We start from the raw sequence: 14,616 nt of genomic DNA on the forward strand, positions 1-14,616 counted from the left end.
AGCACATGTGCCCTAAGGCAAAAACCCTGAAAAAAAACCCTAATAAATTAAAAATAAATACATAAATAAATTCTGACTTTGACTTATGATTAGAGAGGCCTGCTATACTTCAGGGATATCAAGGAAGATGATCAAGTTCCTTCTAAATGCTATGACTATTTTTTACATTTAAGTACTTTTATATATTTGCACATTATCCTGTTATAAGATGTGAGGCATACAGCCAACTTAATTTTTCCTCAGAGGACTTAGACAAAAAATTTTTTTAAGTAGTCCACCTTTCTCATACTATTTAAAGATGTTAACTTTTACATGTTAAATTCCTGTAGCCAATTTTTCAGCTTCCTTTCTGACTTTTCTATTATATTGGTTTGTCCATGTGTTCACGTACCCTCCAAAAATTGTCATTTTAGAACTTTATATTATTTTATGTAAAGTCCAATTTCTTCCCTGATTCTTTCGTGCTTTTAAAGTTTCCCTCATCTTTACTTTTCCAGTAGGAACTGTAGAATCAGCTTATCTAGTTAAAAAGAAAAAAGAAACCTCCTGGTATTTTTATTGGCTCTCATTCTATTTATAAATTAAGGAAACAATTCTCATGGTAACAAGTGTCCCAGTTAAATGCAGTCTAAGAACAGGACATGCATTTATATTTATTCAGTCTTCTTTTGTTTCATTCAGCATGCATTGGAATTTTCTTTGTGAATACTTGGTTATTTGCCGTCAGTATCACTGCAAGGTATTTTATCTCTCCAGTTGCTGTTATTACAATAACTGGAATATTTTATTTAATTAAGCTTTGTGGATTGTTTTTGTGCATGATGGCCTTGACATTTGTGGTATATCCTTTCGATTGAAGTTGGAACACTTGTTATTGGTCTGCATTTCCCTAGCATGACTTTGACCCAAATTTTATTTTTAACTTCTCTGAAATAATTTGTTTTTCGTCTTATGTATGTAGAACAGTTAGACTTTACTTGCTGACCTCATCTTAAAATAATTTTCATACATTGGGTGACATAAGGTCATTTACATTTACTTATTTCACAACTATGTTTGGCCTTTATGTCTCATGCTGTATTGCAGATCGTTTTATACCTTAACGAGAGAGGGTTTTTTTTGTTAAATTTTGTTTTACAGTTTTAAAGAGATTGCTCACTGTGTAGACTCATCATATAGTTTTAAAAAGATTGCTCTGGAATTTACCCATAGAATTTTATCTTTTTTAAAATATTTGAGGGTAAATTCACAGACCAGGAAATTAGTCTCTGGCTCAGTGGCATTTGGTGTACTTGACACTACATACACACCAGCTCTCTCTAGCTCCCAATTATTTCATCAGCCCGAAAGAAAGCCCGGTATCCACAAAGTAACCAGTCTCCACTCGCCATCACCCAGGCCCCCGCTCACCGCCAGTCTGTCTCTCTGTGCATTCGCCTTGTTGGCTGTTTAATATGAACGTAATCATACAACATGTGACCATTAGTGTCTGGCTGCTTCAGCTTGCCTTAATGTTTGTTTGTTTTTCAATTTTTTTTTTTTCTGAGAGGTTTTTGCCTTAGGATGCATGCACTTACTAGACAGAGAGAAAGAGACATTGAGACGGAAAGTGGGAAATCACCCACCAGGAAGGATGGCTACACCATAATCCCTTCTCCTCCGAGGAGGATTTTAGGCACTCATGCGCACACACCCAGAGTGAGTTTGAAGCCACCAGGTCCAGAACTTGAACCACGGTCGTCCGTGTGGGAGTCCAACAACGTAACTGCTGTGCCACCTGCTGCTCTCTGGCTTGATGTTTTGAGCTCACTCATATGGTAGCACATATTAGGACTTCATTCCCCTGCCTGAGTGAATAATTCTTCATTCTATGTAAACTGTAATTTGTCTATTCATTAACGGGCATTTGGGTTTTTTCCACCTCTCAGTTATTGTCAGTAGTGATTCTACGATCATTTCTTTAAAATATTTGTTTGAGAGCTTCTTTTTAATTACTTGGAGTATATACCTAGAAAAATGATGAGAAGCTGCCAAACTGCTATCCGCAGAGGCAGGCCTATTTTATGCCCACTGTGTGAGGATTGGGATTTCTCCGCACCCTCTCCTACAGTGATTTATCATTATTATTATTACTGCCTTTGTACTGGGTATGAAGTGGAATCACATTGTGGTGTTGATTTGCATTTCCCTCATGATAATCATGTTGAGAATGTTTTTATATACTTACTGGTTTTATGTAAATCTTCTTTGGAAAAGAAGGACCTATTTAAGTCCCTGCCTTTTATTTTTTATTTTATTTTATTTTTTAAGCTTTTGCTCTAAGGTGCATGTGCTTTCCAGGGAGAGACAGAGAGAGAAAAAGTAAAAACTCACCCCTCAGGGCAATGGCCACACTGAAATCCCTTCTCCACCATGCTCCTCTTGGAATTTCGGGCACACATGTACACACGCCCGGTGTGATTTTTCAAGCCACCAGGTCTGGGACTAGAACTACAGTTGGCCATGTGGGAGTCCAGCCCCTTAACCACCGTGCCACCTGCTGGCCCCCTTTCTATTGTTTTTACTAAACTCTATTCTGTTACCTTTCATTCTAATCTTGATCATTTCCTTCTTTCTGTCATTTTTGGGTTTAGTTTGTTCTTTCTCTATTTCCTTAAGGTATAAGCTAGGTTAAGTTAGATCATTTTTAGTTTGTTTATATATTTCATGAAAGAGAGAGAGAGAGAGACAGACCCTTGACAATGCCATTACCATGCTCCCTACCCAATTCCTCCAGCCAGCTGGGATCATGGATACTCCCAACAGGTTCGGGTTGATCTGGGACTCAAAGCCCAGGCCTTCCTGTATGGCTCCCCACACAGGTGCTGCTGCAGCTGGGCTTCTGCATGTCTTACCCGTTGTGCTACTCACTTTCCTTGTCATTCTTTCCTTCCTATTTGGTAGACTTTTGTAATATGCCAACTTACTTATTTTTAAATTTATTTTTCTATTCTTTTAGTTATTATCTTAACTCTAGCAATTACAGCAAGCATCCTAAATTTATAACGACCTGGTTTGAATTGATACCAACTTAGCTTTTCCCTTTATGTTACTGTTTTCACAAAACATATTCATTGTGATGCATTTGTCCTCTAAATCATTAAGGAAATTTTTAAAAAAGGAGTTGAAAACTGAAAGTATCATAACACCCTATTTTTATAGGAATTTAGGCTCTGTGGAAGGTTTGAAGTCAAAAGGTGTCAGTCCTTCAGCTCTGTCTTGCCTTCAGTACTTGTTGGCTTTTTTGTCTTTCGCCTCTTCATGACTCTTCACTCTGAGTTTGTTGGTATCAACAAAGTAACTTGGACTATTGACTGAGGTTGCATTGAATCTGGGGGTTGAGTTGGGAAGAATGACACCTTGACAATATCATCTCCCCATCCATGAACACAGAACATCTTTCTGTTTATTTAGTTCTTTGATTTCTTTCATCAAAGTTTCACAGAGCTCTGCATGTTGAGGGATGCTAGTGCAAATGTATTATGCTTTAAACACCCAACCTTGTTCATTATTTGTACATAGGAAAGCGGTGGGCTTTTGTGTTGTAACTTTGTGTCCTGCAGCATTGCTATGGTTACTTACTAGTCTTCACTTTTTCTCCTTTTTGGTTCTCAGACATAATCGTTTCAGTTCTTCTGTCATTGAGTTTGCTGACTCCGATTTTTGCCTGCTAAGGTCTGCTGTCTAGCATTTCTAGTGAATTTTTCATTTCAGCTCTTTTATGTTTAGCTCCAAAGTTTGCACTAGGTTCCTTTCAATCATTTTATCTCTTTACAGAAATTATTCGTTCACACATCATTCTACTGGTTTTCTTAAATTCTTTGTCTGTAGTTTTGTTTAGGCGTTTAAGCATGTTGAAAGTACTTTAAAACTGCCTACTCTCCGGCCAACGCCTAGGACTTCTCAGGAATAGTTTCTGTCCATTTCTTCTCCCACCCTTTCCTGTGATTGGTTCATAATTTCCTGTTTCTTTATATGTCTTCATTTTTTTCTGTTAAAAATTGGACAGTTTGAATGTTACAGTGTCGTAATTCTGAAAATCGTATTTGTTCTCAACCACAGGCTTCTTTTGTTGATTGTTTTAGGCTATAGTCATCCATTTATTTTGTAATTTTTCCAAAATATTATTTGTAATGACAGTATTTCTTGTTCTGTGAGACCACTGAAGGTTTTATTTTATCATCTCTGCAGTCACTCTAACAGAGATTTTCTTACTTTGAATCCTAATCCTGACAGATTTTCTTAAGCACTAGGAGCCAAAAATGAAATAAAAATTCTGATTTTGACAGAGTTACTCTGACTTGAGAGACTCCTTACACCTTGAACCTGGTGCCTGCGACTCTGCCTTAGTCTTCACCTCCTGCTTGCTCAGAACCAAAGATCCAGAGGTTAAACCCAGGGTTCTCAAGGTCATTTGTGGGCACGCATCTGGTCCTGGTCGTGCACATTGCACTCCAGCGTCTGTACGTGGCAATTCTTCACACCTGCATTCCCCAAGTATTTTTCTTCTCGGATGGTCCCCTCTCAGGATTTTTGGTCAGCCTCTGCTTGTCCTGTCGCCTGTCCCATGCTCCAGGTGGCTATGGGTTGTGCATTTCTGTGAATGCTTTTGATAGATGCAAGATGGGAACACTGCGGCCACCTGAAAGGAGCCTCAGGTCAAATGAACAACCACAGTGTTCTGTGGACAGGGTGAGTGAGTACTGTACTGCCTAACACCAAGAAGCTGCCACCAGAACTTGGGTTTTTCTTCTCGTAAAGGGCGGCCAGGCTGGAAGATAGGGTATAGGAAGTAAGTAAGACAAAATACCATGACACTGTCTCACGCTTTCACCCTTTCACCCAGTTCGCTGCAGCCAGGCCCTCTCGCCATTTTCCATGCTTCGCTGCGCTTCACACTGCTTTAGCTTTAACTCAGCTGATTTTGGCAGTCCTTCCAGTTAGCTTAGACAACGTGCATCTACTTTTTTTATATGACCTACAGGAAGTAGAAAAGGAGATATATTCTCCACATTGATGTTGATGTGGAATCTCTTGTTTGTTTTTACTTTTCAACATAATTTTTTCATGAGACTTACTTATCATTTCTTGATAGAATTTGACACTTGATGACTCCCTTCTTCTTCTTTTTTTTTTTTTTTTTCCCTAATGCCCAGAGAGCGTGTATGCTCACAGGAATAGAGACAGAGAGAAGGAGAAAGAGCCACTCAGTGAGACATGGTCATGCCACCGTCCCATCTGCTCCATCTTTTCATGCCTACATGCCTGTCTCTATCTTTTGTGTGAAAAATAAATAAACTTTAAATAAAATATTATCAGTATATTTTCCCTTAAAGTTATTTCAAGCAGTTTTAAGACAAAAACAAAACAAAACAAAACAAAACAAACAAACAAAAAACCAGAAAATCGACAGAAATAACCAATAGGATAGTTCTGAATGATGGTGATAACTGTCCGTATGATTCATCTTCAGATACTGAGGAAAGCAACATTGAAAGCATAAATATGATGGAGGAAATTTTCTATTCAGGAAACAAAATGAAAATAGTAATAAGACATATCTGATTTTCTTTAAAATTTTGCCATATAATATTCATCTACAACTTTTCCACAGATATACCAGAGAAGAGCATCTTCTGAAATACCAGTAGATTACGTTTCTATATTAATACCTTAACTTTACATATAATGTATATATTGATTTTTTAAATTTTAGAAAAGATTTAAACATATTAATTATTTAAAACTGAATGGAGCTATAAAATCTAAACATTTTTCATGAGAGTGTATCTGTATTTTAGCTGTTAGCTGGCTATGATTTAGGTAATAGTGTGTTCCTCTAGGGGTCATGTACTGTAATTGTGTCCCTACTGTAATGGCACTGGGAAGAGGAAGACCCGCCTTCAATGTGGGCGAGCACCATCCGGCGGGCTGGGAGCATGGGAGGGCAATCAGAGGAAGTGGAAAAGTCTGTATCCTCATCCTTGTCCTCTCTCTCCCTCCCTCACTCTCTCTCTCTCTCTCTCATTCTCTTTTCTCTCTCTGTCTGCATGGGCCTGCTTCTTTCTCTCTCACTGTTTTTGTTGGCCATGTTATGATGTAGCCTCAGATGCCAGTAAGATGTCAGCTTTATGACTTTGAACTCTCCAACCACAAGAATCATGAGCCAAATAAACCTTTATGCTTTATGAATCACCCACTCCTGGGTATTTCTATTAGCAACACAACAAACTAATAAATGATCCTGATGCTTACCTCCAAATTCTTAAATATCTGCTATAAATCGTGATGCATGCTAATTTAGAAAAGCACTCAGCAGAGTAGGCATTAATACATCTTTTCTTTTCTGAATTTATCTGTAGCTTATCTGAATTTATCTGTATAAAGAAATAGGAAATAATTTTATATTATTGTAAAAAATAGTAAAAATATCTCTAACAGAATATAAATAGATGCTTTTAGAAATACGTGTTTCGCTTCCATTCAAGAATATCTACTAGTTCTATGATGAAGGACATTTCATTTCCCAGAATTTCATTAACTAAGTAGCAAAATGCTTTTTAAAAAACAACCAAGAACTGGCCCGATCGCATAGTGGCTGCAGGAGCTGGATCTCACAGGGCCAACCGCCATTCAAATCCTAGCCTCATTGGCTTGTAGAACACACTGGGGACATGAGGGTGGGTGCCCAGTATTCTGACAGGATGGAAAAATGGAGCAAGCACTGCTGTGTGACCCTGCTCCACTGGGGAGCAATTTCCCTCTTCCTTCGTCCACCTCTCCCTCCCTAATTCTCTGTCTCTCTCTGGTGAGCACACACAGTGGCAAACAAACAAACTTTTCAATGTTTGTGACTAATTCTTTTCATATGACGTCATCTTTAATTATTTTGTGTTTAAGTTTGAATTGGTTAATTTACTAAATATTTGTTACACATCTGCTTTAAGCTTGTTATCATTTTAAGCTCTGGAGAAATAGGGAGAACCAGACATGAACAGTTCCTTGAACTTAAAGAAGTTAGAATCTAAGGTGTGTATAGTTTTAGGGAAGAAGAAAACTCTTATTTAGTCAGAGCAACAATTGAGTATCATTAAACCAAGAATGTAATCACCTTCACAGTTATTAGTTTGTATTTAACAGTAATAACCATCATTGTATTAATTCTTCATGGCTGTCAGGACTCTACCTTTAAAGTGTGCCTTAGGTATATCATCTCATTTAAGCAAAATTAAACCAATTTTATTATACTCTTTTCACTGAAATTATACTGTATACAGAAAGACAATGGTGCTGTCTGTTGCCTTTGCTATTTTTTTTTTTTTTTTTGGAGAGATTTTCACTGTAGGGCGCGTGCGCTCGCCAGACAGACAGAGAGAGACATAGAGACAGAAAGCGAGAAATCACCCCCCAGGGGGGATGGTCACGCCGCAATCCCTTCTCCTCCATTCTCCTCTCGGGATCTTGGGCACGCACGCACACGCGCCCGGCGTGAGATTTAAGCCACCGGGTCCGGGACACGAACCGCGGTCGACTACGTGGGAGTCCAGCGACATAGCCATTACGCTAACTGCTGGTTCCCGCCTTTGCTATTTTTAATGGAGGTGATTTTTTGTTCACTGGTTGTTGTCGTCTGACATAGCATGCAAGGAACTTTTATTTAAAGAAAAGTTTCCCCAGAGCGCTTCTTTAGGGAAAAAGCAAATTCGAGTGATAAGACCTGCCCCATATCAGAGGTGCCTTCACTCTCAGGAGAGAGAGTCAAAGACAACTTCTGAGAGAGCCTAAGAGACACAGGCAAATGTACGGCTAAAGGAGACTTCTGAAGTCTCCTCACCACCTGTCAATCATCCTCTTTTCCCCTGGCGTATTTTCACCGTCTAACTAATGTGAACTTGCAGAGTTACACTAAGGAACTATTCTTCATTTTATCTTAAATTCATAATATAATTTTCTTTGTTTTACCATCTAGAGTATTTTTTAATAGGTGTAGTTGTGTGTCAATACAATTTTATTGCTGAATACTGCAATTTGATTTTTATGTAACTTTTAATATTGTGACATAGATTTCTATGTTCTTGTCTGCAATAAGAGAGAGTTGGCCGGAGTTAGTCTGAAAGGTGTAGTTTGCTAGGTTAAATCGGCAAGATACTTCACCATAGGGGAGACTTTTTTCTTTAACTGATACGTAGTAAGTGTACGTATTTGTGGAGTGAAGTGGGATTTTTGCAGTACAAAAAAGTACAGCAAGTAAAGTTTATATCAGGTCATCAGAATACCCATCTCAGATATTTGTTATGGGACTGTGCAAAATCCTCTCTTTTAGTTTATCAGTGATATACAATAAATTCTTGTTGACTACAGGTACATCAGTGTACTAGATAATAGAACTCGTTCCTCTTATCTAACTATAATTTCGTGTCCAATAACCAATGTCTCTCCACCACCCCTTCCCTTCTACCGTTCCCAGACTCTAATCACTATCCTACTCTCTGCGTCTATTCAATTTTTGTACTATCCACATTGAGCAAAAGCATGTATGGGTTATTTCCAGTCTTGACCATTTTCTTCAAATGACATAATTTATTTGATATGGTTAAGTAATATTTCATGGTATATTCTTTACTCATTCAACCATTGATGGACACTTCGGTAGTTTTCATATCTTGGTTATTGTGAATAATGCTGCAGTGAACGCGGGGATGTAAGTATCTCTACAACATACTCGTTTCCTTTCCTTTGGATCTATTCCTGGTATTGCGAATGCTGGATCAAAGGCAGTTCTATTTTTAGATTTTGTGGAAACTACATTGTCTTCCATAATGGCTGCACGAATTTACATTGACACCAACAGTGTAGAAGAGTTTCTCTTTTTCCACATCACTGTCATCATTATGTTTTGTTTCTCTGATATTAGTCATTCTAAGCAGGGTGAGAGAAAACCTCATTGTGGTTTTGTTTGCATTTCCCTGATGACTAGACATCTTGAGCATTTTTATATACTTATTGGCCATTTGTATGTCTTCTTTTGAGAATCCTGTTCAGATCTATTGTCCATTTTTTTTTTTTTGAAGAGGTTTTTGCTATAGGGCGCATGCGCTCGCCAGACAGAGAGAGAGAGACACAGAAAGCAAGAAATCACCCCCCGGGGGGATGGCCACGCCACAATCCCTCCTTCTCCATTCTCCTCTCGGGATCTTGGGCATGTACTCACATGCACCTGGCATGAGTTTTAAGCCACCGGGTCTGGGACGCGAACCACGGTCGACTACATGGGAGTCCAGCGACAAAGCCGTTATGCTAACTGCTGGTCCCATCTATTGTCCATTTTTTAAAGAATTATTTATTAATTGTATGTATTTGTTTATTTTTATTATTTGTAATCTGCTAGGTTACTTGTACTCATCAGAGAGAGGAAGAGAGAGAGAAGGAAAGTGAGAAAGCAAGCTGCCAGGTCTGGGTTTCAAACTGCTCTCAATCATGTGGAAGTCCAGTCCTTTACCACCATGCCACCTCCTGGCCCAATTGCTCATTTTTGAGGACAAATTATTTGGTTTTGTTTGTTTGTTTTGTTAATGAGTTGAGTACCTTATATATTCTGGATATTAATTTATTGTCAGGTGAATAATTTGAAAATGTTTTCTTACATTCTGTAGGTCATTTTTTCACTCTGTTGATTGTTTCCTTTGCTGTGCAGAGCTTCTTAGTTTGATGTAGCTCTCTTTATCTATTTTTGCTTTTGTTGCTTATGCTTTTCAGGTCTTATCCAAAAATCTTTGTCCAATTGGAGACAGTGTGAAAGGAGGGTGGGATAAGGGAAGAGTATAGGGTAGGAAATCAGAGAGCAAAAGTAGAGAACCAGGACATTTGTGGGACACAGAAATGGTTTGTTTCCTATTGATGATAATGTGTATAGTATTCTCAGCTGGACTGGTTTGAGATGAACAAGCCAAATGATGTATAGTGATCAAGAGTTTAAAAATAATAATAATAAAATAAATCTTTCTTCAATGTTCAATGTTCTGAAATATTTCTCTTATTTTTTCATGTAATAATCCATAGTTTTGAGTCTTATGTGTGTCTTCATTTTGAGTTGATTTTTGTATATGGTGACAGAGAGAGAGGTGTTTTTTTTCTTCCTCTGCATAGATATCCAGTTTCCCCAGCACTGTTTATTGAAGAGACCGAACATCTCCCAATGAATGTTAAGATCTTGGTCAGAAATCAGTTGGCTATATGGATGTGGATTTATTTCTGGGTTTTGTAGCTTTATATGAATTTTATATTTTTCTATTTCTATGAAGAATATCAGTGGTATTTTCTGTCTTTCAAGTTTATTTTTTTTCCCAATGAGAGAGAGAGAGGGAGAGAGATTCCAACAAGAGCCCCAATGCTTTGTTTCACACACAGCCCTCAACAGCCCAGACTGCAGACATGCATCTGTACACCCATCATGATTAGGGAGGTCCTAGCCTGCAAACCCAAGCTCTTTCCCAGGGAAGTCCAGTTGTATTACCAATATGCCACCTTTGGTATTTTGATAGGGATTATATCAAATCTGAAGATTGTTTTGGTTAGTATGTACCTTCTAACAATATTAATTCTTCTGATTCATGAACCCTGATGTCTTTCCATTTTTGTGTGTGTGTCTTCCATGATTTATTTCATCAGTGTTTTATAGTTTTTATTGTAGAGATCTTTCACCTCTCTGGTTAAATTATTCCTAAGTATTTTAGCTTTTTAGTTATTGTAAATGGGGTTGCTTTAAAAACATTTTAATTCAGTTATAGTTATTGGTGTACAAGAATGCTACTCAATTTTGTATGTTGACTTTGAATCATGCAAACTTTACTAAGTTCATTTTTCTTTTCTAAGAGATTTTTGGTGGTCATAACTCTAGAAATATTCAGAAAACAAATGATTCTTACTTGGTATTCCTCTTTACAGAACCATATTTGGAAAAAGGTCAAATATGTTGTTTCTGTAGGGGTACATTATAAAGTAAGTGCACATGTAGCCATTGCGTTTACACAGGGTGCGAACATCGTTAGCGCCTGTGTTATACTATGCCCTCTTAGGAAAACCCATGGGAGAAAATTTTCTCTAATCACAATCTTAGTAAAAGTCATTCCTTTCTTGAGCTTCTGGCATATTGAACTTCACTGTTGACTTCTTTTGCCTTGATATTTAAAATCAATTGAACTTAAATTGAACTCATAGGAAAGGCATGTTTCTACCCTCTCACTGGTTACTAATGTCCACTCTGAGCACTGAGGTGTAATTAATAATTTGGTCCCCTCTCATCTGCTCACTGCACGTTTGCTGTTTTCTCTCTGCCTCTTTCATCCAACCCTTGGCATGATGGCCTTCCTATCATCTCTCCCAAGATGGCGGAAGCGAATGAGCATACTGAACAGAAACCATTTGACCCTGAATATCACAGACTGTCATTATGAAGTTCCTTAACTGTTTCCTGGAAAAGGACTATGTCCCTGCGTCTTTTCCCATTCTCCTTGGACCCTCCTCTGCTACTGCGTCTGGTGCATGGGGTGGGAAGGGCTTGCTTCTTCCCGATGCCCTTTGCTTAACTTGCTGCACTCTTCATATACTGGCTCCTTCATCTTGAGTAACCAAAATGAAATATCTACTGGTGCGTTATGCAAAGAAATTTTGTCCATTCTTTGCATCAAACTCTCCCGTTCATTCCATCCAGTTTTATGAAATAGCCAAAATACAAAACATGATGGAAGACACATTCTGATATTCATGAGAAATTGTTGTTGTTGTTTTTGTGTCTGACTGGTACCTGAATTACAAAATGAGAGGAAAAAGTAGAATTAAGTTATGAAAAAGAATTAAAGTTCAAATTCATTTTGGAACAAAAATTTTGACATTTTTGGTATATAATACATGATACATTTCATGATACACATTCTCCATGAACTCTTTGAAGACCCCTTGTATCAATGGTGACTGAGAAACCAGTGGGGCAATGTGATCTGTCTTCTGTTCCTCCTTTCCTAAAGGACAGAAATGTCCTGTAAGTTTCAGATAATTTTAACGAGCTAAGTAGTAGTGGACAATGTGTTTCTTAGTTTCTTTTCTTAAAAATGGTTCTTTTCCCTGTAGGTTCTTTCACATTTGTTCCATGGCTTCTCAGCTTTAAAAGAGGAAGTGCCCTAGAAGAAAAAGAGAATAAAATTTTGGTCAAAGAAACCGGTTACTTCTTTATATATGGTCAGGTAGGTTCAAACTTTTATCTACTTTCACAGTCTAACGCCTCCCATCTGTGACCTCTTCTGACAACGTTTTCTGGTTTGTTCCTCAGGTTTTGTACACCGGTAATACCTTTGCCATGGGACACCTAATACAGAGGAAAAAAGTCCATGTCTTTGGGGATGAATTGAGTCTGGTGACTTTGTTCCGATGTATTCAAAATATGCCTGAAACTCTACCCAATAATTCCTGTTATTCAGCTGGTAAAGAACAACCCTCAGAACTGCTTATTGGGAAATGAAGACAGACTTTGCTAAAAATAAATAAATAAATACATGTATAAAATAAAATGAAATAAATCTGAGCTGCCAGAAGGAAGGGTGGTGCTCGGAAGTGTAACTAGAAAGAGAGCGCTCAGTTGGCTGTGCGCTTTCTCAGCTCTAGATTGGTGAACCAGTCCGTTAATTGAGACAGACACAATCATGACTGATAGTTTTACTGCTTTTATATACATTGTAAAAGGACTGTGACTTATAGAATTCTACAGTGGGCACAGTTATAAGATGTATTTTCTTTAGCTTCTGAAGACAACAGTAATAATATCCAACAATCACAGGCAGATTACTAGTCACTATATTTTTGCATGTTTTATATATGCTTTCTGGTTTAATCCTCTCTTTTATGAGAGGTGGACTCTGAGACACAGAAAGGTAATATGACTAGTCCCCGTTTGCACAACTACTAAGTTCTACAACTTGGTTTTCTTAACCCAGTTGGGCTCCATAGTGTGAACTGGGAAAACTCTTCTTCACACAGTTCAGAAGAAATGCCCTTAGGCCAGCTTGCGGGCACTGTGGCTACTCGGTCACTGTCCTACAGGCCACCGCTGGTGTAAGTTGGCACCAGACGGGTGATGCTGGGACACGACGGTATTGCAGCCACCCTGCCTCTGAATTGAAGAGCGGAGAACAGGCAAAGGAATGGCAGGTCTTGGTCATTTCAGGTCTGTTTTATCTGTGATCACCAATGGTTCTTTTGTTTCATTTCTTGGAGGTGATTTCAAATTACTCAAGATTAGTTTTAGCAAAATATATTCACCTTAAGTATGTTTATTTCTCTCTTTTGCTTTTGACGATTTTAATGGTAACCTTGAAGAATATCTTCAATTCTAGATGTTTGTGGTAAATGACAGTGTTAAACACCGGATTGCAGACTGGCTATGCTCTTTAAAGTATCATATTTCAAAGATGTTTATAAACATATGACTCCAAATCATTTAGAAACTAAGGAAAGTAGCTCTTCCCAATGGGAATGATGTCATTCTGGACCTGCAGGCATAAATAGCTTTCATGGAGTAATGAGGAAGTTTGTTACATGGGAATTCCCTAATTTTCATAAGGAAAGCTTTTCTTGTGTCTAGTGCTGGCCAATACCTTGGTTTTGCAAAATATTTGTAAATGACTAGGCTACTCTGATATGTCCTCTCTCTATAGGAATTAGAGCTTACAGTATTACAACTAACTTAAAAAAATTTTTTGGTCTTTTCTGCTGTGGTTTATTTATGATAGGGCAGGTGTGTGCGCACAAGGGAGTGAGAGAGAGGGAGATTTTAGCCAACTGCAGTCTGCTTACACTGCCATCCGCTTCCTCCAGTCCTGCTCACCAGACCCTGGGACTCTCACATGTGCCCAATGTGTTTCAGCTTGACCAGGCTGGAGATTTGCGTCCTGGTCACCATGTGGGATCTGGTTTCCTCGGGTAGAGCCTCCCTGCTGTATCACAAGCCAATACTTACGACTAATTCTGCTAAAATGCTTCCTATCCTCTTCTGTACCATTTACATCCTGTCAGTGCTTGGCTGAGTTACTGGGATACCTTACTTATTACAAATAATAAAGATGGCTTTAAAGACAGTTCTAAATCCTAATAGGCTAGTGTTACATGTGACAGCAGTTCTCCAGGAAGTTTCAGGTTTTCAATTTTAATCTGCTTTAGGGCAAATATGTTCAAAGTCACTAAATACTACATATTCATGTAAAAACATATGAAATGCTTCTACAATAGCCTGAAGAAAATGTCACGAGCCCAACATAACACGAAGGAAACCTAGTTATCCACAAAGCTGAATATAACTTTGTTATTCATTAATAAAGTGAATGTACTTATTATAGAAAAAAATCACAACAGATTGCTATAATCTGGAAGCATTGAAATAGCCAGTAGCTCAGTGTTATATATATATATATTTTTTTTTTTTTGAGAGGTTAGTTTTTGCTGTAGGGCATGTGTGCGTGCTCAAAACAGTGAGAGGGAAAGTGAGAAATTGCCCCCCACCAAGGGGAGGAGATGGCCATGTTGAAGTCT

The 14,616-nt window shown here is 38.2% G+C and overlaps 1 protein-coding gene across 1 annotated transcript in view; it reads left to right on the top strand.

Annotated features, from left to right (window-relative positions):
* Positions 1-14,616, top strand: part of TNFSF13B (TNF superfamily member 13b) — a 59,587-nt gene that overhangs the window by 41,005 nt on the left and 3,966 nt on the right. The window contains 2 exon segments of the mRNA XM_006159680.3: positions 12,166-12,278; positions 12,365-12,515. Of these exon segments, the coding sequence (XP_006159742.1) occupies positions 12,166-12,278; positions 12,365-12,515 (264 nt within the window).

This window comes from Tupaia chinensis, unplaced genomic scaffold (genome assembly GCF_000334495.1).
Source record: "Tupaia chinensis unplaced genomic scaffold, TupChi_1.0 Scaffold000644_1, whole genome shotgun sequence".
Classification (NCBI taxonomy): Eukaryota; Metazoa; Chordata; class Mammalia; order Scandentia; family Tupaiidae; genus Tupaia; species Tupaia belangeri.